Source organism: Copadichromis virginalis, linkage group LG1, assembly GCF_057382275.1.
Source record: "Copadichromis virginalis isolate Kocher_CV1m ecotype Utaka linkage group LG1, C_Virginalis_male_GT1.1, whole genome shotgun sequence".
Classification (NCBI taxonomy): Eukaryota; Metazoa; Chordata; class Actinopteri; order Cichliformes; family Cichlidae; genus Copadichromis; species Copadichromis virginalis.
The window spans coordinates 11,452,137-11,475,973 of NC_140618.1; the positions used below are offsets into that span (position 1 = coordinate 11,452,137).

Genomic DNA, 23,837 nt, shown 5'->3' on the forward strand with positions numbered 1-23,837 from the left:
AGTTTTTATCAGTGGTGTTTTTCCTGACCTTTATTCATTGCGCCTAAATACTGCCAGGTTTTAACGTGAGGAGATTATGGTGATGCTCTTGAGCTCACTGAGGTCATTTATAAATTATGTCATCACATCCCTAGCCTGGGTGCTCTGGAGCTGTATGTACCACATCCCCTTGAAAGTTCAACATGGCCTCCTGTAATCCTCTTCTATCCTTAATCTGCGCTGTCCCGCTGCATGGGCGACCTCCCGTGGTCAGTAGAGGTAAAGAGAAAAGTGTCAACTTGCATCCATTTTTGTAATTCCAAACACTTGTAGCAAATGGGGGAAACGCTTGAGGACTTCAAGCACTAACAACTGTAGCTATGTGTGGTAAATTATGTGTCCTTTATTTAGCTGAATATGATTTTCATTTTGAAATCCCTTCCTTTTTGTTTTGTTGCAGTGTGAATTGGGGATTGCAAATTGATTCTTCAATGTAAAAGCCTGCCCTTGGATATATGGCTACCCCTTCATGGGTGTTTTGTTGGAAAATGCCAATCTTTGCTCAATTGCAGAACAAACTTCCCTCCACTTTACAGCCCTCCCTCCAGTTTGTCCATGGAAGACCACATTTAAAAAGTAACCCCACCTGAAACTTCACAAAGCCCAATCAGCTATAGAAATGTCAGAGCAGACGGCACACCCTCTTTTGTTCAAAACCAATCAGAGTGGAAGTGTGGCATTTTGCCTGAGGGGAAAACTTACCCCTGGATGCGTTAATTACGCATCACTTAGCTGTTGCCAATGTGTTCACAACGGAGGATCCTCTTTTGGGTTTTTTACAACGACTGTCTTCATTCTTTGGTCAATCTAGTATGGAAAGTAGACAACAATGGCTTACCAGGCTGAAAAATGAACTTAGTAACAGTCCTCTGGTATCAAATGTGGCTTTTGGCTTTATCCTCATGGGACTAGAGAAGCTGGTGGAGCTGGAGTTTGAGTGTCCTTGCAGTCCTAAATGGAACGGATTGTTTTCATCAGCATTCTTCATCATTCCTGCCGTCATGGCCTTCACTTTGATGCTGATCATTCAAGGATGCAGATGTGATATGTGGTGCAGGAAAACTGTGTCCCTCTCCAGTTTTGTTCCCGCTATCGTGTGGCTGATTTTATTGTTCCTCGATGGCCAATACTTTGCTTGTGCTATGACAGACTGGGAGGGTAGATTTGTACTAGTTGACAAGGCAGCTCCACAGAAATGGTGTGAGCCAATTAGAGAGGGAGATGTCACCACACAAGAACTAATGCTCCGCTCACAACAGCTGTTTGTGTTTTCTCAGGTGAGTAGATTACTTTTTTGTTAATAAACCACTGCATATGATGAACACAATGAGAGCACTTATCTCTGAGTATGCACTCTATAGAACATATTAATTGCTGTTACATCTGTGAACATTCTTATAGCTTTGTTAATAGAGATTATTGACCAACATGATGCCTTTTATGTTGATATTTACTAAACAAAGTGGTGCTCCTCTGTACCCTAGGTTATAGGCATAGTCCTCCTCATTTTCATCTGTATGGGTCTCATAGTGTATGTAATCAGAGAAAGCTGCCAACAAGATGTGGAGATGCAGGATGCAAATGTAGCTGAGCTCACTGTGCTCAGGATGAGCTCTCTAAGGACCCGGACATCTTGAGGGGACACACACCGCCCACCACACCTGCCCTGCTGGCACGGATACTTGTAAATACTTGGAACAGACATTTACTATAAGTTTTTGTAACTGCTGTACCATTTGAGTATTTTCCTCATGGAAGCGGGATATACAGTGCCTTTGAATAGCCACTGATGCTGCCAAATGAAGCCTCATAAATATGCATATAATATCAATATTAGTGAAAACTCTTATTGTCCTGTAATGTATTGTGTGCGTGTGTGTGTGTGTGTGTGTGTGTGTGTGTGTGTGGGGGGGGGGGGGGGGGGGGTTTGTTTTACCTAAACTTTGTGGTGTGTTTTGAGAAATATGGTTCTCTTTTCGTGTCTTGTCTGCAAAAGCTACATAAAGTAATGGATTAGTACATCGATCGCCAATTCAGCTGATTCATCTGTTTTATTAGACTACTTGATGACAAGGCAGGAGCCAGGAGGAAGAGAAACTGTTAAGCGTCGTTACTTTCAATAAAACGTCTCTTTGTTTTTTGAATTTTTGTCCTTAGTTAGCTAGTTCTTAACCCCAGTCTTATTTTACTGCACACGTATGTGCATTTAATTTTTAGCATGTTTGTTTTTGCCCTTAAAACTGATATTTCACTTTGTCATGTAATCAAGTTTTTAAATTTTTTTTTGTTTGTGTTTTTATCTTAACACAAGTGAAATCCACCAGGCAGCTAATATTGATCCGACTAACATTAGTTGACTTGTACTATTGTTTTTTTAATGTGTGATTGCTAAAAGAAGAATGTGAAAATTTCACTTCTCTAAACTGAAACTTCACTTCTTGTTTTCCCTCCTGTAGCAAAAGATGTTAGACCCCCGTTATGTTTACTTTTTGGTAACAGTAAAAATTCAGAGTTAAGTGAAATTCTTAATGTTTCACCTGTTTCCCATTTACATACTTTCTATAACAATACTTCCTGTATGTTTTTTAATCTTTTTGTAATAAAAAATTTATTTATTGAAGTAAAATACTCTGTATGGTCATTTGTCATAGCCCTTATAAACCTGCGGTCTTGAGAATTTGAGTTGTCTTTCAGTTTGATTGGCTCTTGAAGATAAAACGTAGCATCTCTCGAGCTTGCATTACAAAAATTATGTAGTGCTAGATAAAATATATTATTTGAATTAAAAAATGCTGTTGTAAAATTACTCTTTAGGACTTTAGTCAAATTTAATGAATAATTAAGCAATTGGAAAATTGTTATCCTAAAGACTGGTGCACCTCTGCAGCGTGAAGATCTAGCCAGGTCTCACAAAGCTGATGGTAATAGCAGTAGTTTAGCTGCGAATTGTATTTTCTTTCGCTTTGAAATGTTCCCCAAGTGGCAGTTAAACCTATTAAGTTTTGAAAATGTAGCATGTTCATCCTGAGGGATGGCTTATTCAAAACTTCCTGTTTGGCCCTGAGGACGTTGTTGCCTTTATCTAATCCACTCCCCTCATTCTTAGACACAGCAGGATGTCATATTCATTGGCCAACTAATGTAGTCACACAACTAAGAATCTCAAACTACTTCATTTCTTTCCGTCTTATTTTTGTTGAAACGAGTGGTAAATTTGCCTTACACAGGATGAATGGTTTGTAACGTCTAGTAATTTCAGTGATAAAATGGCAAATGGTGTAGCTGTTTGTTATGAAACCTCACCTACAAGAGCAGTGCCGTGATGCACTGGTTAGTACTGCAAGAACTTTTCTGGTTCACTGGGGCCTTTCTGTGCATAGTTTGCATGTTCTCCTCTGAGCCTGTGTGGGCTCCCTCCAGGTGCAGCTTCCTCCCATGATCCAAAGTCATGCTTGTTAGGTTAATTGGTGATTAAATTGGCTATAGATGTGATTGTAAGGTTGTTTGTCTCTAAGCGCTTACCCTGGGTACACCCTGGTGACTTGTCAAGGGTGTACCCTGCCTTCGCAATATGTAAGCTAGGATAGGCTCCAACATCCCTTCAACTTGAAGTGATGATTTCCTTAACATGCATCCATGTTCAGAAAATGGATGCATGCGTGTTTTTCCAGATATTCCCATTAGTAATAGTTGTAGTGTGCATAGGATTCCAGACCACAGCAGGGGAAAACACTGCAATTAAGAAAACCTTTCAAAGATAGCTGAACAGAGTGAAGTCACATGGAGTCACTAAACTCGTAAAGTCAGATGATTAGAAGAAAATGAGAGCAGATTCTCCACAGCACAGAAATTAATGAACAGTACAAATATGCTTTGGTCACACTTTTATTTAATTCTATTTCAAAGATGAACACAATCACTTCACAGACTTTTTTGTGCAGTTCATAGAATTTGTCTTTTAACTCCATTTGTAAAGCAAAGTGAGACCATGCAGACCCCATGCTTCGCTTAATTTTAATAACCTCAGAGACAAATGCACGAAAAAAATCTTCATTTCCACCACCATCAACATCCACAGTGATTACATTGTAACGTGGAGACGTTTTACTGATGTACCAGCTGTCTGCATTCCGAATCACTGTCACATTGTGTCCCTGCAAATGGAGCTCTTCAACAAGTACTCTCATGTTCACCCAGTGGCTTCCATCATGTGGAAATACCAGAATTTTTCCAGAATGTGCGACAGGAATAAAAACAGTCAAAAAAGAGAGGATGGAAGCCAGTGACAAAAACATCTTCAAATCTTCATAAGCGCTGTGTTCTGAAATAGAAACAGAGGTGAAAAACAGGACACACATATCAGAGAGTTGTTACAATGATATCACAGCAAATGTGTGCACAGTGGCCAATGATATATCAGGATAACAGAGAGCTGCAGTGATTTTATATTCAATTGTCTCTTTATTTGCATGAGAAAATTCCTTCTGACAGCCCTCACGTGTATGTAGCACATGGAGCCCTCTCAGGAAATTAGAGTGCTGTGTGGTGCCAAGAGCTCTGCGTGCATTCTGTGTCAGATCCCAGTGTCCCTGAACAGAAATTATTTTGTAAGCGTGACTATGTTTGGCATCTTCCTCTTAAGAAATTAAGTAATCTCTGCATGTTTAACAGATCAAATGCATCTGTTTTCTTATATATTTTAAAATGTTTGGATTTAGTTTAGGAGATTTATAATCTCGCCACTACCTGTCATGGCACTATCTGGCAGTGGAGCACAAAAAAAAGAAAAAAAAGAAAACACACACACAAAACAAAACAAAAAAAACTGGTAAGGGTAGTTTTCCACACTTTCTTTTGTGTCAAAACAAAAACAAAAGCTATAAATGTTATGGTTACATCACAAACTTAGTTGGCATGTCAACAAAGAAGTCTCTTTAAAGTGCTGTGACCCAGATAAAAGCACTGAATGCAAGTCATTGAAGATGACTGATGATTTTTTGGTTTCAGGTGTTCCTGTTTAACCAGATAAGTATGCAATGAGCCAGAGATACAGTGTTCTGAACTGAAAAAAAGACTTACAGTAGCTATGTAGATATGGTTAGGTATTTTTGTCTCTCTCACAGCAAGTGAACAGTGTCTCATAAAACCCAATGGGCCCATGTGCACTAGAACCCCCAGTACATGCATGTAAAGGAATCACTTAAAAAGTGATTCCTTTACATGCACGTCTCTAAAAATGACACTGAAATATTGACAAAGATTGAAGAATTTAGATAGCAGATTAACCAACAAAGCATATAAAAAAGGGTAACTGTTGACACTTGTCAAGCATATCTTAGCAATGACAGTTGTGTGAACACACACATACAGACACTCACTAAAATGTTCTCGGCAGTTAGTGCTGTGTGTTTGATATATAATGCGAGTCATGCTGCATGTGTTATATAAACCTACTCAATCAGTACAACAAAAAACAAACACAGCCAAATAATAGCATGAATAACAACTTAACTTACAGTTAAATGCTCTTAGTTTTGTTGTACGTCTCCTTCAAACTGACAAGGCACAGTTGGAGTGGGTTAAGTTGAAACAAGTGAAGGTGGAAGAAAAAAACAAGACTTTCTGGGTTTTTTTGTTTTGTGTTTTTTGTCTTTTTTTGGCCGCACCCCTGCAGTTGTGCAAAGCCTGTGACGGTTAAGTTCTTGTCTGTTTAAAAGGAAGTTGCATTTTGGACATTTCAACCCAAAATATATTATATTAATAACTATGCTGATCTGAAACGATGAGATTTTAACCAGTCTGCAAAATATTAACACATTAACACTAAAAAATAAACAATTATCTCTAAAATGACTATCTTGAATTTGGCTCTAGAATAAAAGGCAGGCACTGATCCAAGAATTATGTGTTCATATAGACCTGTGCACGGTTGTAAATAGAGACTCTTCCACTTGTGAAGCATGTTTATTGTATTCAATAAGTCACGCTTATAAAGTCAAAAAGGTCATTATCACTATGTCTAACCACTTAGCCTGAGCGCAATCTATCAAATCACCAACCCATCTATCCAATTAACTTTAATCAGCTTTAACTTTAATAAGAATGGGTATAAGCGCTTCAGTTTCAATTTAACAAGCCTTACTGCGTGACAACAGCCTTGCAGTTACTACAAGCGTTCCACTAAGCTTTGCACAAGTTTCATACAGCACTTCTTCTTTTTAAACTTACTTGAAATTCGTCTTGGTTAGAAAACTATGAATTGGTGCATTACCGCCACCAGCTGTGGGAAAACAAACCCGACTCAAAAACATTTGAGTCGGGTACTGATACTGAATACTCGGTAATACTCAGTAATGTAATTTCTTTAGTTCTTTTGCAAAATATATAAGGTCATATAATTATTTAAGAAATAATTAATTTTTTTATTCTTCTGATCAGTGTTCTCGCCTTGGCCGTAGTGATTACATTTTCCTATGTTGCGCTTTCTTTGTGTCACTAATACATTGTGTAATCCAAACCCGAGTCTCGCTTTATTGTTTAGCTTTATTGTTACTATTCTTCCGCGATTCGATGTTTTCATACTGAAGCTGATAGGCTTCATGTGTGTGCACACTCCTGACCAGTGCTGGGATCGTTACTCATAAAAAGTAAAGCGTTACACATTGCTCCTTATTTGTACACACACACAAACGCGCACAGAGAGAGGGAGAGAGACACGCTTTCTTTACTGATTGCATGACCACAAAACCGACAACACAAAGCTGAATACCAGCCTAAAGAAACCTCAAAGCTACTATTAAAAAGACGTAGAAATGGAGGCTACAGAGTGCTCCTTACTACCTTTGTTGCCTGTTGAAGATCTTCGCTAGTTCTGAGCCAGCATGCTGTCACTGCAGATGCTTGGAACGAGCCGATGTTGTGTTGACAATCTAATACAAGTGTTTTATGTCGTCCTGTTGCTCTTAATAATCACGTGCTTGTCCTTTAACTAAAAATGAAACATATTGTCCAAACCTCCACTCCTCAAAAGTTGTAGACTACTCCACCCATGGACATACATTTATGTATGTCTATGGCTCCACCATTTCCTCCTCCCTACACAGGAACCAAAATCATAGTGTCAACGGGCAGGAAGAAGACACGTTTTGTGCTTTTTGTTGCACTTTTTATTCGCTCGGCGTACTGAATAATCATTGTAACCAAAGTAAGGCCTAAATGTTACCCGATGTGATTACCGAATTTAGTACTGTAACGCGTCACGTTAATGAGTTATGACAAAAATGCAATGTGACGAGAGGAATGCGTTACTCTGCAATGTGACATGACCGGTCTTGATTCAATTTTAAGTTACATTTACACCGACATTTTTTGTATTTCAACTGAATGCTGCATTCGATTAAAGTAAAACTGACAACCATTCAGTTGTTCATTCATTGATTCATTTTCTCTTAAGACTAAAAACACGCGTGTCCAGAGCATTATGCCAGTGCCATTCTGTCATTCTTGGCATTAATAAGTGACTGATCTGACAGCGTTTACAAATTAAATAGAACATTTTCTGTAATTCAAATGGGATCATTACTCAGATTTGCCTGGCATGAGATTATCATTTAAAGTCCCATCAACGGAGAATTCCTCTCAAATCTCTTCATTAAGAAGATATGTATTGTTTGTCAAACATAGAGGCAGTTGTTTTCCCTTTTAAACAAAGGCAAAATATAACAAAACTACATATATTCAAGTAAAGATACAAAATGGATTTTTTTTCATTGATTATGTTTATCTTGTTAGAGTTAATCCACTCAGAATTATTTTGAAACACAGACTTTTAATAATGATGAAGTTTTTTTTATAACAACCTCATATGAATGAGGTACTCAAACAAGAATGAGAAGTTAAAATGACACAATGCATTATCAAATCCATCTGTGCACTGATCATTAGTCATGTTTCACTTTACGTTTACACATCCCAGTGTATATACACCTAATAAGGTAGAAAGTGGTTAAAAGCACAAGCAGCATAGCTCCAGCCAGGAACAAAACTACATCTACAGAGTGGTAGGAGTACCAGGGCATTCTGTAGGACTGCGCTTTCAGGTGAGCTGCTCCTTTGTGCCTCATGACAAACTCTATCCAGAAGAGGGCGTTATCCAGTGGCTTTACTGGCTTATCTCTGTGTAGCCTGGAAAGTCTCTGCATGTTCGTCCTGTACGAGGGATCATTCAGGACTTCCTCTATGGCCTTCAGGAAGTTGTAGTCTTTGTCCACTGTAGCTAATGTAAGTATTTTGCCTCCTCCTCTCTCTTTCAGACGTAGCAGGTTGTCATGTTGGTCAAAAAACACAGGTATACCCACAAATGGGACTCCATGATAAATAGCTTCTTGGACTCCATTTGTTCCTCCATGTGCCACAAACAGTTTTATTTTTGGATGTCCTAAAAGGTCATTCTGTGGCATCCAGTCCACCAGTAAAGTGTTATTACCCAGATTGGCTGGTCTGTCACCTTTATACTTCCAGATGACTTTCTGTGGTAGTTTAGCAAAAGCTGCAGCGATCTCATTTGTTATATCAGAAGGAAGTTCAGTCACAAATGTTCCCAGAGACATGAGGATGAAGCCATGGTCTCCAGAACTCTGCACAAAGTCCTCCAAGTGCTGAGGCAGAGGTTTAGCAGGTTTGCACTGGAACCCTCCGATATAAACAACATTAGGCATTGTGGGCCGTGGGTACTCAAACACAAAGTCCACTCTCATCAGCCAAATGTCTGCATCAGTCATTAACTCATTAAAATCATGACCAGGCCCAAGATATTTGTCAGTTAATTTCTGGTATACTAGTCTAACTAAGAGGTCATTTTGTATTTGGGTTATAATGTGCAAAAGCATGTTTGTAACTCTCTGCAAAAAGGTCATCTTGTCAGTATTCCCTGCTCCTGTTATAGGAATATAAGACAATGGTGAAGGAGCTATGGAAAAATGTGACTCTGCAGCTATAAGCCAGCGAACATTATAAACCAAAGGAAGGTTCAAATATTTGGCCAGAATGATGGCACCACCCCAGCAGGGGTCAGCAAGTAGCAGGTCAAACTTGCTGTCTTTCATTTTTCTCATCAACTCACTGTCATCCATCATTGCTGTTACTACTGCACCTACGCCTTTGTGGGCATCAATAAATGTGCCAAACATTCCCACACTCATGTGGAGAAAACTAATCAAGGGGAAGGCTCCTCGTTCAAATTCTATGATCTCAGCTACAATCCTTGTGATGAATGTCTGATCCAAGGTGTTTTCCACTGGAACTGTAAAGGCACTGTAATAAGATGAGTTATCTTTTATGTACCAGCTTTTACTAGAACGCAGAATGGTGATATTGTGTCCTCTAGAGTGCAAAGCCTTTAGTAGAATTTCCATGTTTATCCAGTGGCTGCCTTCAGAAGGATAGACCAAGATGTTGCCTCCTTCACAGGCTTTGGGAATTAGGATGAGCAGCAGGAAAGCAGTGGAGCAGCAGACGACCCTCATCTGAAATTCAAAATCAACTTACTGGCATAAAGAAGGTCATTTGTAAAATCAGAGTGTAAATGTAGTGATATGTTACCCTACCTACCTAAAAATAAAGATAGCTAGACAGGGATGTTCTCACACAATTTGCAAACACTATCTGCAAGTTCGAATTAAGTTTTCAAACAGAAAAACAGATTATAATGTCCTAATCTTTTTAAAAAAATGTTTGAAAAATTCTAACTGTGCCTCTATAGGTTCTCTGGGTACAACAAAGGGCTTATTTTGAAATTCTAGATTGGCTGTAGGTGAGAATGTGAGTGTGAATGTTTATCTGTCTCTCTGTGTTATCTCTGTGGGTAGACTATATGCCCAGTGTGTATTCCTGGTCTCATTCAAATTCAAGTGTAGTAGAAGCCCCAACCCAAAAAAGGCCAAAAAAATGTCAAAAAATAAAGAAAAATTTAACTTTAAATCCGTGTCCAAACAATGTTATTGCTAGGCATTGTAAAACGGTTGTTAATAATTGTTTAAGATGTTTTAGAGAGCATTTTCCTACCTTTAAAATGAACATTCCAAGAAATAAAAAATAAAATCTATATTTTTTAAATTGCTGCTAAAAACATGGTATGCTTTCACTTTATTATAGCAAATGTTACTTTTTTTTTTTACAGAATACTATTTGTATTGAAAGTCAGTCCCCCACATAAAAGGGTTAATATGTTTAAATGTATGCATAGTGCTGCATTTAAACAGTTTATTGAGTCTGAAAGCTTTTCTACTTACTGTAATATGAATAGTTTCTTTATCCAGCAAAGGTCACGGTGATAAGAGAACTGTTGTTCAAAGCACCAGTATGTTGAACGTGACATGTGTGTATTTGTACTCTCCAGAGGGGAGGAGCTGAGCCACCATGCAAAAGGCACTATTGCCCATTGCCTCAGTAGACCCTTGTAAGGCAAAGTGCATAACGGTATCAATCTGTGTGCAAAGAGCAGTGATACGATAATGAGGTTATACATTGACTGAATCATTACAATGAAATTTAGATGTGACTGTGTGTGTTTTGTTCTCTAACTCTAGATCACACCCATACGGAAAAGAAATAGTAAAAACTTATATGTGATTACTCATGAAAGTGGCCACTTTTATGAGTAAATCATATAAGGCTTACATGATTTACTCATGAAAGTGGCCACTTTCGCATTACTTTCATACATTGTTTTAGTAAGTATCCAAAACATACAAGTTTCATTATATAATTTTTCAAGGGATCTTATATCTGTTTTCACTCTTGTATGCTTTTCATACAAGTTTCACACAAGACAGATACAAACTTTATAAGATTTATATATATCTTTTCCATATGGGCAGTTACCCCATTTTTAAAAAAATAGCGTCTTCGGGTTTTTTTCTTCTCTAATTCAGTTGCAATTTCATTCCATCGTTAAAGAGACAATATTACTTCCTCATTTTTCACCATTGTAAACTTCGAAAGTCAGTGTGCTTGCCCATTGAGATGCAAATGAGGAGACTTCACTCAGGCAAGTCTGCTGGACCAGACGGAGTGAGTCCCCTTGTCCTCAAGGCCTGTGCCCCCCAGCTGTGTGGAGTCTTTCATAAACTGTTTATGCTGAGTCTGAGTCTGCAGAGGGTCCCGGTGATGTGGAAGACATCATGCCTCGTCCCTGTACCAAAGACGCTTCGTCCCAGTGGCCCCCAGGATTATAGGCCCGTGGCACTGACCTCCCACATCATGAAGACCCTGGAAAGGCTCATCCTGGACCAGCTGCGACCCATAGTAAGACCACACCTGGATCCCCTTCAGTTCGCTTATCAGCCTCGTCTCGGAACAGAGGACGCCATCATCTACCTGCTCAATCGTGTCTACACCCATCTGGACCAGCCGGCGAGCACTGTGAGGGTCATGTTTTTTGACTTTTCCAGTGCTTTCAACACCATCAGGCCGACCCTCCTGGGTGATAAGTTAGCAGCGATGCAGGTGGATGCTTCTCTGGTGTCCTGGATTGTTGATTACCTGACAGGAAGACCACAATATGTACGTCTCCCACAGTGTGTGTCTGACAAGGTGATTAGCAACACAGGGGCACCACAGGGGACTGTCCTCTCCCCCTTCCTCTTCACCCTCTACACCACAGACTTCAGCCACTGCACAGAGACCTGCCATCTTCAGAAGTTTTCTGATGACTCTGCGGTGGTTGGATGCATCAGCAGGGATGATGAGACAGAGTACCGGGCTGTGGTCGACTCCTTTGTCACGTGGTGTGAGCAGAATCATCTGCAGCTCAACGTGGCAAAGACCAAGGAACTGATCGTGGACTTCAGGAAGACCAGGAAACACTTGACCCCTGTTTCAATCCAGGGGGTCAGTGTTGACATTGTGGAGGACTATAAATACCTTGGAGTACACATTGACAATAAACTGGACTGGGCTAAAAACACCACAGCACTTTACAGGAAGGGCCAGAGTCGTCTCTATTTTTTGAGGCGACTGAGGTCCTTCAACATCTGCCAGAAAATGCTGAGGATTTTCTATGAGTCTGTGGTGGCCAGTGCGATCCTCTATGCTGTTGCATGCTGGGGGAGCAGGCTGAGGGTCGCAGATGCCAACAGACTTAATAAACTGATCCGTAAGGCCAGCAATGTTGTGGGGATGGAGCTGGACTCCCTCAAGGTGGTGTCGGAGAGGCGGATGCTGTCCAAGATAAAGACAATGTTGGATAACACCTCCCACCCACTCCATGACATGTTGGTCAGTCACAGGAGCTCGTTCAGTGAGAGACTGAGATTACCGAAAAGCACCACTGAACGACACAGGAAATCATTCCTGCCTGTGGCCATCTCCCTGTACAACGCATCCACTTAACACACTGTTTGCTGCTACAACTACACATGTTTCTTTTCCAAATATTTATTTATAAGTGACTTATGTATGTATGTATGTATATATATGTATATATTGTACTATTCTCAGTTAGCGTATTGTCTGTCTTGTCTTAATGTTGGTTTAAAATGGAGCACTGTAACAAAAAATAATTTCCCCCAGGGATCAATAAAGTATTCTGATTCTGATTCTGATTCTGATTGCCTCAGTAGACCCTTGTAAGGCAAAGTGCATAACGGTATCAATCTGTGTGCAAAGAGCAGTGATACGATAATGAGGTTATACATTGACTGAATCATTACAATGAAATTTAGATGTGACTGTGTGTGTTTTGTTCTCTAACTCTAGATCACAGTTACCCCATTTTTAAAAAATATTACCCAAAACTCCTTATAAGAAGACAATAAATTAATCTCCTTATTTATTAGCAATGAATAATGGAATACAGAACAAGCAACACATGAGATGCCATTTCAGTTCTGATTAAAATTAATGTGGCTTTATTTCACTGAACACAAAAAGAACTTGTCGGTGTGCTGGTGGCATTTTATGGACTAATCCTTCTTTTCTTCATTCAAATGCAACTGGTGACTGCGATGCTGTACAGCTATAGTTAGAATGTGTTGGAGAAGTAGCAAATTGGAAAGACGCAACTGCATTTTATGCCACTATTATGTTTTATGATGGTAATCAAATGGAGCCTCTCAGAAAACCAAGTAGTGTTTTGGTGCCGCCAGCTCCGCACACATTTCGTCTCTCTGAGCCGAAATTATTTTAGAACAACAAATTTATCATACCACTACTTCAGCCCACGAAGACAGGCTTAACCCACAATCCCATTAGGCTAGATGATAACAGCTGACATCAATTCCTCCCCATTGCCATACCAAGTATCTTTCTAATGATCTTACTGATAATTACACATAGGTTCAAGCTGATTTATCTTGCCTACAGTTTCTGGCACATGTGCTGACCACTTTACAGCCCACCACCTTCCCAGCTGTTTCTTTTCATGCCTTCTAACTTGATCAGGGTCACATCTGTTGTTGATACCTGTTCCATCTCCCTGCCTCAGGCTTTCCATGTTTCTACATGGAGGGGCAGGTAGGTCAGAGCACAACAGAACCACAACACTTCACATTAATTACTGCAGTGTGAAATGTTCTTTTGACTACAGTGAATCTGACTTAAATGTATTTATTACACAAAAAATAAACCTTTGGGTCCTTCCTATAACGAAACACATTTCTATCTGTACAATGGATTAGATTCAGTAAGCCAAACAGCAGTAACAGACGATGGCAGGTGAGTGCACTGGTGAGTTTGCATTAAAAAAAAAGCTCAATTTTGTGGTTTAGCCATGAATAATTTTAAGTGTTTTATTTATTATTAAATTTGCTGAAATATCATAAGAAAATGAAATGATGATATAAAATTGAAAAAGTTAAGAAAATCCTTACTTTCTGATTACTCATATTTCTTTTTATTTGTACATAATGCAGTGTTTCATCACATTACAAGATAAACAACAGTTAAAAGCACAAGCAGCATGATTCCAACTAGAAACAAAACTATATCTACAAAGTGGTAAGAACACCAGGGTATGTTAGGACTCTGCTTTCAGGTAAAACTATATCCAGAAGACTGAGGTATCCAGTGGCTTTCTTGTATTCTTATCTTGTAGCCTTGTAAATCTCTCCATGTTATCCTTTAAGAGGGTTTAAAGTAGTTTTGCTCAAGCATCAAAGAAAGCAGTAGGTAACCAAACTCAGGAGATATTTTAAATTCCCAGAGGTGAGCAGTTTATTTACAGTGATCCCTATGATATGTGGAACTTTGGGGGATTTTTTTGGTTTAACTCATGAATGCATATGAAATGGAATTTAAATTGCACTAATATCAGTTTTTGTTCTGCCTTTATTCAGCTTAAGACAAAATGGTGCCTTACAGTATGGATTAATCCTTCTTGTCTTTACTCATTGAGTGATGAGAGAAAATGAGCCTTTCCGAAACTGACAAATACAACTTGTTATTGCAATACTGTTGAGCTGAGGTTAGAATAAATTGCAGAAGACGCAAAAAAGAAAGATGCAGCTGCATTTTATATCATAATTATGGCTAATGATCATTTACAAAAAAGCTGAACATGGCATTAGTTCAGGCAAACCAGGAAGTCAAGATCAGCCCACGACCCCACTAAAATACCTCACGTTATCACTCACGTTTCACTTTATATTTACACACTGCAGCGTATAAACATTTAATAAAGAAAAAAACTGCTAAAAGCACAAGCAGCATAGTTCCTCCATGTGCCACAAACAGTTTTATTTTTGGATGTCCCAAAAGGTCATTCTGTGGCATCCAGTCCACCAGTAAAGTGTTATTACCCAGATTGGCTGGTCTGTCACCTTTATACTTCCAGATGACTTTCTGTGGTAGTTTAGCAAAAGCTGCAGCGATCTCATTTGCCATGTCAGAAGGAAGTTCAGTCACAAATGTTCCCAGAGACATGAGGATGAAGCCATGGTCTCCAGAACTCTGCACAAAGTCCTCCAAGTGCTGAGGCAGAGGTTTAGCAGGTTTGCACTGGAACCCTCCGATATAAACAACATTAGGCATTGTGGGCCGTGGGTACTCAAACACAAAGTCCACTCTCATCAGCCAAATGTCTGCATCAGTCATTAACTCATTAAAATCATGACCAGGCCCAAGATATTTGTCAGCTGTTTTCTGGTATACTAGTTTAAACGCCAGGCTGTTCTGTGTTTGAGTTATGATGTGTAAAAGCATGTTTTTAACTCTCTGAAAAAAGGTCATCTCGACAGTATTGCCAGTTCCAGTCACAGGAATGTAAGATAATGGTGACGGGGCTATGGAAAAATGAGCCTCTGTACCTAATACCCAGCGAACATTATAAACCAAAGGAAGGTTCAAATATTTGGCCACAATGACTCCACCACCCCAGCAGGGGTCAGCAAGCAACAGGTCAAACTTGCTATCTTTTAGTTTTCTTATCAAGTCATTGTCATCTAGTATTGCAGATACAAAATTAGCTACAGCTTTATGAACATCAAGAATTAAGCTGATCATCCCTCCACTCATTTGAAGAAAACTCGTCAAGGGGAGGGCCCCTCGTTCAAATTGTATGGAGTCAGACACAAGTCTTGTGATGAACTTCTGATCCAAGAGATTCTCCACTAGAACTGTAATGGTATTATAGGATGAGTCATCTTTTATGTACCAGCTGTTGCTGGGACGTAAAACAGTGATGTTGTGTCCTCTGGAGTGTAAAGCTTTTAGTAGAATGTTCATGTTTACCCAGTGGCTGCCTTCAGAGGGAAAGACTAAAATGTTGCCTCCTTCACAGGCTGTGGGAATAAGGATGAGCAGCAGGAAAGCAGTACAGCAGCAGAACACCCTCATCTGAAAAAACACAAACAAACAAAAAAGTTACCGGCATGACTTCTGTCACGAAATTAATATATTGTAATATGTTTCTTTCATTTTTTTAGCAGTGGAAATGCACTGTTTTGATTTCAAATAGCGTCTTCGGGTTTTTTCTTCTCTAATTCAGTTGCAATTTCATTCCATCGTTAAAGAGACAATATTACTTCCTCATTTTTCACCATTGTAAACTTCGAAAGTCAGTGTGCTTGACAAAAATGCATCGCATTAAAAATATTTATTGAGGATGACCAGTCGTTAAAACAGACTAACATTTACGGTGTTTCGTAATTATCATTATTTTAATTAATGCGGTCTGTTAGTTATTAAGTTTAAATGTGATTCCCAGACTATCCGCGTTCTGAGCACCATTTTCCGCAAAGTTAACTTGTACATTTCAGCAACATTCCTCAACCGACATAAAGCCAGCCACATTCACCCAGGTTTTCTACTCACTGTGATCACTATCGTTTCTTTCACCTGGAAAGGTCACAGTGTTAAGAGGGCTGATTTGTATAGCGCAAAACCGACTTGTGTCAAGCCAGCCTCCAATTCGAGACTTGCAGCCAAGCCAGCCTCCAGTTTGTTTTCTTTTCCCTGTGTATTCAAAGCAAGGGCGTAGATTTGGCATGGACGGAAGGGACATGTCCCCACCAATATCCAGTGATGATTGAATTGTCCCCACCAATAATTTGATCTCTTCGAGTAAATAAAAAGAAAACCGGTAGAAAGAAAAAACGATCTGTCAACGTCTCATTCACCCAGCGGTGCAGAAAAAGTTAAATTACGCTCGCTACTGGAGTCCTACGTCACGTGACAAATATGGCCAATGTGATTGGCTGTGCCTTTCAGGGAGCTCTGTTTAATTTTAGCAGCAGCAAGCCTGCGCAGTGTTAACAACTTAGCGACTTTGTCTCTATATTTTGGGAGTTTTTAGACCCCCTTAGCGACTTTTTTCTAAAAAGCGACTAGCGACAAATCTGGCGACTTTTCCTGGTATTATTGGAGACTTATTTATGACGACTTTTTGACGTGAAAACGCGTATCGCTCTTACTCTCAATAAGCAGCGGTACTGCCATGGGCACCTCACCCGTGCCAAGGCGCTCACAGGCGGAGGATAGTCCTTCCCCAGCTGCTATCAGGGCAGAAGACGTTAACACCTATGCGTCCAAACTGCAAATCCGCTGCTCCTGCACTGACTGTAAGGCAGTCAGTTCTCCTTTTACTGTTATGCTGTTTTGTGGATCACAAGGTTTAAAACTACTGTAACGATGGTTAAGTGTTACTGGACAGTGACATGTTGGTTTTCTCTGCACACTGTTGTTGTTCCTTTAAGATTTATGTTTGGTTGGGCTGCAGGAAGTAGTGAGGGTGGTGTACAGGAAGGGGTGGGGGGACCTGGTTGTTCTGTGTGGGTGCCAGGCAAGGCTGGACTGGGACAAAAAATCGGCCCGGGCATTTTGACTGGAGACCGGCCCACCAGGATAAAGATTGAAAATGTGACGTCATTCAGGGGTAAAACCGCAAAGGGTTCTGGGAACTTGTGGCAAGAGGTACTAGCGCACCAGGCTTTCAATTGAACTCAGTTACACAGCGATAAAAAGAAACCCAAAAAATGGCAAGAAGCTGTTGTATTATTAACTGCAATAGCCGGTCGCATGACAGCCACGGGAAGCCGACGGGTAAAGAGATCGGTTTTTTTTATCGGATTATGTCGTTGAAGAGAAATTTTTTTAAGCCATGTTTCCGAAGTAAGAGCCACGGATGGTCTGGATATACCAAATATAACGTCCCAGAACACTCCAGCTCACATGTTAGTCTGCTCCAAGCATTCCCACAAAGGTCAGAGTTTTGTAGTCGTTAATGCGTCATTTTTCTTAACATAATTGGTGATATAGGTTACAAGCAAGTCTGGCGCTGAACAGAAATTGTCGCGCTATGCTCCTTTGTTTATTGTGCATAAATAGTGAATTGTCCTGACACAATATTGCGTTTCGCTTCTGTTATTATGGTACATTGACAAAAACATATACTTTTATTCACAGGATAAAACAGTTGTTTTGTATCACTAATTGTCCAGTGCGATTACAGCATACAATATTATTGTCACTGCTACATTTCTGTGATGGGTACCAGAAATTATTTCCACTACTAATTAATTACCGTTGAGCTCAAAGGTCCTATTAATAAACGGTTAACGAATGTGTATTTATGACGACGATTTGTGAGACTGGTAAACTTACCTTTGTTCGTACGATGGTCTTTCGTTCTACACGGTGCATTTCAAGATCCTGTACCCATCCGTCGGTAAACTGTACCTGGGCTTGTTGCAGTGACCTGAAGTTACTAAACTCCATGAGTGTATGCACTCACTCCAAGAACCGTGTAATTATAAATCTGAGCGTGGTGAAAGTTGGGCAACACGCTAACGTCTTTTGTCCACTCTGTGTGCTCGTAAGGGTCTGACCCTTTCACTCCTTTGATTTTTTCCTCGTATCTTTTCTTTGTCTTTTCGTCGAGTCTGTCTTTGTACGGACCGGCATTGTTCTCCTTTTGTTTTGTACATTCCTTTTTTGTGCGTCAAAGAAAAAACAAGAAGGCATTGGAACCGGAGAATGAACGTTTTGCGGTGCTGCAAATGCTGGCATTTGATGCGGTACTTGGATTGTTTTGCCACGAGTTCCCGGCATGCAATGCGCAAAAATCACGTGATTGCTAAACAAGGGGGAGGGTCCATCCGGCCTCCTCGGCTGTAATTGGTCCAGCCCAGAGTCGATCATGACCAATTGGCCAATCCAACACCTTTCATTATATATACCCTTCCTAAAAAAATTAAAAAAAATAAAAAATCCATCGGCCCATAACAACAAAAAATCTCCAGCGGCCCACCGGGCATATGCCCGGTATGCCCGATGGCCAGTCCAGCTATGGTGCCAGGCTGAAGAGAGGTGTAGTTCGAGAGCGCTTCCCCCTGAGTTAACAACCCGCTGGCTTATGTGCCGAATAAACGGACAAACTGAGACCCCAACCGTCTGGTTCTTGTGAACGTTACATTGGTGTCAGAAGTGAAGAAAGAAAAAAGAACCCCAGAACGCCCGAGACCCTGTTGCCGGCGACGCTTGCCGTTACGAGACGAGGATGTTGCCGGGCAGGATTAAGAAGGAGACGGAGGAGAGGGAGGTTCGTCCGCGCTCGCCCGCCCATGGAGTGAGGGAAACGGCGCTGCGGCTGTCTGCCGAGGCTGGATTTTCTCCAGGTTTGACTAGGCTCGGGAACTGTTCGCACAGCGGCCGCGATTCCGGCGGGAAGGAGTCGACCTCGCTTGGCGCGCCGTCACGTGATGTAAACAAACATGGCGGCGCCCAGCAAGCTGCAGCGAATATAAAAACGCCTAAGTTCAGCGGCAAGACGCCATGGGAAGTGTTTATCGCACAGTTCGAGCTGTTAGCTGTTGCAGCTGGCTGGTCTGAGGAACATAAAGCTCTCCAATTGGCTTTGTGCCTGTGTGAGGATGCAGCTGCATGCCTGCTGCTGCTGACCGAGGAGCAGAGGGGAGATTATAATGCTCTGGTCGGAGCACTTCAGAGGCGCTTCGGGCAGTATAACCAACCAGTGCTGCTGAGGTCGGAGTTCCACAACAGACGCAGATTGCCAGGTGAGCCCCTCCGCATTTTGGCCCATGAAGTCGAGTGCCTTTGCCGGAGGGCGTATGACAGCATGCCACCATCAGTGCAGGCGGAGTTAGCTCGGGACCAGTTCCTGCAGGCCCTGAACCCTAAAGAGCTCCGCATGCAAACTCAGCTTGCTCGGCCGGCCACACAGTGCAGCCCTGGAGCTAGCGTTGGAGAGGGAGATGCTTGCAGGATCCTCTGGGGGCGCTGACGACGCACATGTGGTGAGGGCTGTGTCAGCACCTGTGGAACAGATGGAGACGCCAGCGGGCCTGTGCAGTTTGGTGCAGACAGCTTCGCTGCAGTCGCCTTCCCCTCGGGCTGGCCCACACCGCCGACCTCAGAGCTGCTGGGGATGTGGACAAGTCGGACACCTCATCAGGCAGTGCCCCAAGCTTGCAGCGGTTCAGGGAAACGCCCACGGGCCCGTGTAGGCGGGAGTACACGGGCCTGGGAGAACGACATCCCCACACCACCGCCACCTCCACCCGGTGCGGCCATCACTGTGGGCTGGACCCAGGTTGGCGGCTTTTGCCATGTTCCAGTGACGATTGCGGGGGTGTCCTGTACGGCCCTGCTGGACACGGGATCCAATGCAACGCTGGTCCGACCCGATATTGTCCCAACCGGAGCTGCTGTACAACCGACTAACGTGCAACTTAAGACTGTGACCGGTGATCTGGCCCCAATGAGAGGGAAGGGAGTGTTCCAGTTCAAGGTGGGGGACCTCGGTGTGTCTTATGCTGCCTGGGTGGCTGACGTGCAGGACGCCTGCATCCTTGGGCTGGATTTTTTACAAGCCATTGGTGGTGTACTGGACTTAGGCAAAGGCCTCCTCGTACTCTCTGATGGGAAGAAGGTGCCGCTTATTCCTCCCCCGGTCTGCACAGCATCTGCCGCGGCGTCCACCTCCACCGCAGAGACCCCTGCAGACCCGCCAGCAGAACAGCGAGCGGAGGAGGAGGAGGAGGAGAGGCTCTCAGCAGTGAGGAGTATCTGGTCAAAGAACTGTGAGGGGCTGACTCCACAGCAGCAAGAGAGTCTATGGCAGGTACTAAAAGAGTTTAGTGACATTTTTGCCCTGAAAGAAAGTGATGTTGGCTTGACACACTTGGTAGAGCACGTCATTGAGACTGGGGATGCCCAGCCTATTAAAGTGCGCCCCCGCCGCCTGCCCCTGGCTCATCAGGAGGCTGCAGACAGGGAGCTGTGTGAAATGATGAAGGCGGGCATCATAGAACCATCTGATAGCCCGTGGGCCTCCGCGGTGGTGATGGTGCCTAAGAAAAAAAGTCCTAGGATGCGTTTCTGTGTGGACTACAGACCACTCAACAAAGTGACGAAGAAAGACTCTTACCCCCTTCCCAGGATTGATGAGTCCCTCGACTTAGTAGCCGGGTCCTCCTGGTTTTCCACCCTGGACCTGCGGAGTGGCTACTGGCAGGTGCCACTGTCCCCGGAATCCAGACCGAAGACAGCCTTCTGCACTAACAGGGGACTATGGCAGTTCAAAGTCCTGAGTTTTGGCCTTTGCAACGCTCCTGCGACCTTCGAGAGGCTCATGGACAGTGTGCTGGCTGGCGTCCCACGGCAACGGTGTCTGGTTTACCTGGATGATCTTCTAGTGCACGGGAGCTCCTTTGATGCTGCCCTGGATGCCCTGAGACAAGTGTTGGAGAGGGTGGCGGCTGCAGGCCTGATGCTGCATCCCGACAAGTGCCACTTCATGAGGAGGGAGGTGGAGTTTCTGGGCCACAAGCTGGGTCGTGAGGGCATCAGCACTTTGGAGGAAAAAATTCACACCATTACCGAGTGGCCCACACCAGCAGACCAGAAACAGCTCAAAAGCTTCCTAGGACTGGCGTCTTATTACAGGAGGTTTGTGAAGGGCTTTTCCTCCATAGCCGCACCACTCTTCCACCTGCTGCAGAAGGACCGTGACTTCATCTGGACCCAGGACTGTCAGCAGGCGTTCGACACCCTCCGCAGATTGCTGACAGAGTCTCCAGTCCTTGCCCCCCCTGACCCCGCCCTGCCTTTTGTCCTGGACACTGACGGAAGTAATGTGGGGCTGGGAGCGGTGTTGTCGCAGGTTGGACCGGAAGGGGAGAAGGTGGTGGCGTACTTCAGCCGGGTCCTGAACAGGAGCGAGCGGCGCTACTGTGTCACACGACGAGAGCTGTTGGCTGTGGTGGCGGGGGTGAGACACTTTAAAATCCTACCTGTGCGGCACAGCATTTGTTGTCAGAACTGATCATGCTGCCCTTCAGTGGCTGATGTCTTTCAGGGAGCCAGAGGGACAGGTGGCTCGCTGGCTGGAGGAGCTCCAAGCCTTCAATTTCACCGTGGAGCACAGAGCAGGGACGCACCATTCTAACGCAGACGCCCTCTCTCGCCGCCCATGTGCTGCAGCTGGCTGCCGTTACTGTGAGAAGCGAGAGGAAATAGAGCGGGAACTCACGACAATAGACGGAGCAGCACAGCTCGCCTGCAGGGTTCTTCTGGTGGTGGATGCAGCGGAGTGGAGGGCACGGCAGGAACAAGACACAGACCTGCTGCCGGTCCTGCAGTGGCTGGAGAAGGGGGAGCAACCCCTTTGGGATGAGGTCACTGGGTTTTCCATCTGTACCAGGGGGCTGTGGGCCAAGTTTGCAGCTCTCAGGCTGAAGGAGGGGGTGTTGGAGCGTGCCTGGAAGGATCCTGCCACGGGGGAGGAGAGGTGGCAGGTTGTGGTGCCAAGGTCGCTGAGGTCAGCTGTGCTGGGAGCCTGCCATGGGAGCACTGGCTCTGGCCACTTTGGGGTCTCCAAGACTCTTCGCCGCCTCCGCCAGGGCTATTACTGGGGTCAACAGCGGAGGGATGTGGAGGACTTTTGCCGCAGCTGTGATGCATGTTCCTCACACAAAGGGCCACAAGACCAGTCCCGGGCTCAGCTTCAGCAGCAACCAGCAGGAGCCCCAATGGAGCGAGTAGCTGTGGACGTCATGGGCCCATTTCCTCGCACAGACAGAGGAAACCGCTATGTTCTTGTGGCCATGGACTATTTTACCAAGTGGCCGGAAGCATACGCCATCCCAGATCAGGAGGCTGAGACGGTCGCTGATGTATTAGTGGAGGGGATGTTCAGCCGCTTTGGAACAGCAGAGACCCTCCACAGTGACCAGGGGCGTAACTTTGAATCCAAGGTATTTGCTGCCATGTGTGAACGCCTTGGGACTAAGAAAACCCGCACCACCCCACTTCACCCCCAAAGCGATGGGCTGGTGGAAAGGTTTAACAGGACGCTGGCCCAGCAGCTAGCCATCCTTACCTCAGAACACCAACGGGACTGGGATTACCATCTTCCCCTTACCCTCATGGCCTACAGGTCGGCAGTGCAGGACTCCACCCAATGTACGCCTGCCCTGCTCATGTTAGGGAGAGAGCTGAGAACTCCTGCAGAGTTGGCTTTTGGGAAACCCCCGGACGCGCCAGAGGCACCACCGGGCCGGGACTACGCAAGGAAGCTGCAGGACCGGCTGGATTCTGCACATTCCTACGCCCGAGAGCAGCTGGCGAAGGCAGGCCTGCGCCAAAAGAGGAATTACGACATCACCACTAAAGGGAGGCACTTCCGTGCTGGGGAGCTGGTGTGGGTCTACAGCCCAAAGAGGAAGAAGGGACGGTGTCCTAAACTGAATAGCAGCTGGGTGGGGCCTTGCAGCGTCCTAGAGCGAGTGGGGGAGGTTGTTTACAGGGTGCAGTTGCCTCCTAGGGGGAGGATAGTAGCGCTGCACAGAGACCGGATGGCCCCCTACAGAGGACAGTCCCTCCCCTCCTTTCCAGAGGGACGTGTACAGAGCGTCCATGACCCTGCTCAGAGGGGCCCCCGACCGGGGCTGCGTTCCCCCCCCTCGGACTCTTCACCCCAAAGCCCCGAAGCTCCGCGTCCTCCTCAGGGGCTCAGGAGGTCAAGGAGGGAACGTAGGCTACCGCCCTGCCTCAGAGACTGTGTCGTTCCCTCGGGGACGAGGAACTTATTGCTGGGGGGGCAGTGTAACGATGGTTAAGTGTTACTGGACAGTGACATGTTGGTTTTCTCTGCACACTGTTGTTGTTCCTTTAAGATTCATGTTTGGTTGGGCTGCAGGAAGTAGTGAGGGTGGTGTACAGGAAGGGGTGGGGGGACCTGGTTGTTCTGTGTGGGTGCCAGGCTGAAGAGAGGTGTAGTTCGAGAGCGCTTCCCCCTGAGTTAACAACCCGCTGGCTTATGTGCCGAATAAACGGACAAACTG

At 43.8% G+C, this 23,837-nt stretch overlaps 1 protein-coding gene and 2 pseudogenes across 3 annotated transcripts; 1 reads left to right on the forward strand and 2 right to left on the reverse strand.

Annotated features, from left to right (window-relative positions):
• Nucleotides 1-65: 65 nt before the first annotated feature.
• Nucleotides 66-1,964, forward strand: LOC146718351 (calcium homeostasis modulator protein 6). 2 transcript variants are annotated; one of them, XM_085473789.1, is made up of 3 exons: nt 66-258; nt 440-1,316; nt 1,524-1,964. In XM_085473789.1, the coding sequence occupies exons 2-3, from the start codon at nt 852-854 to the stop codon at nt 1,674-1,676; spliced, it is 618 nt and encodes a 205-aa protein (XP_085329915.1). In that variant the 5' UTR covers nt 66-258; nt 440-851; the 3' UTR covers nt 1,677-1,964. The 2 variants fall into 2 exon arrangements, with proteins under 2 accessions (XP_085329915.1, XP_085329102.1); XM_085472976.1 differs by having other exon boundaries at nt 66-1,316.
• Nucleotides 1,965-7,647: 5,683 nt separating this feature from the next.
• Nucleotides 7,648-10,406, reverse strand: LOC146718352 (UDP-glucuronosyltransferase 2C1 pseudogene; annotated as a pseudogene). Its single transcript, XR_014918791.1, has 2 exons — nt 10,329-10,406; nt 7,648-9,563 (listed from the first exon to the last, which is right to left on the reverse strand). The product of XR_014918791.1 is annotated as a UDP-glucuronosyltransferase 2C1 pseudogene (transcript).
• Nucleotides 10,407-14,661: 4,255 nt separating this feature from the next.
• LOC146718353 (UDP-glucuronosyltransferase 1A5 pseudogene) lies at nt 14,662-15,870 on the reverse strand (annotated as a pseudogene).
• Between the last annotated feature and the right edge of the window lie 7,967 nt (nt 15,871-23,837).

Bases quoted from the DNA above. Each gene is read 5' to 3' on its own strand.
- LOC146718351 (XM_085472976.1), top strand. From the start codon at position 852: ATGGAAAGTAGACAACAATGGCTTACCAGGCTGAAAAATGAACTTAGT. The intron at 1,317-1,523 runs GTGAGTAGATTA...TCTGTACCCTAG, and splicing joins AGCTGTTTGTGTTTTCTCAG to GTTATAGGCATAGTCCTCCT.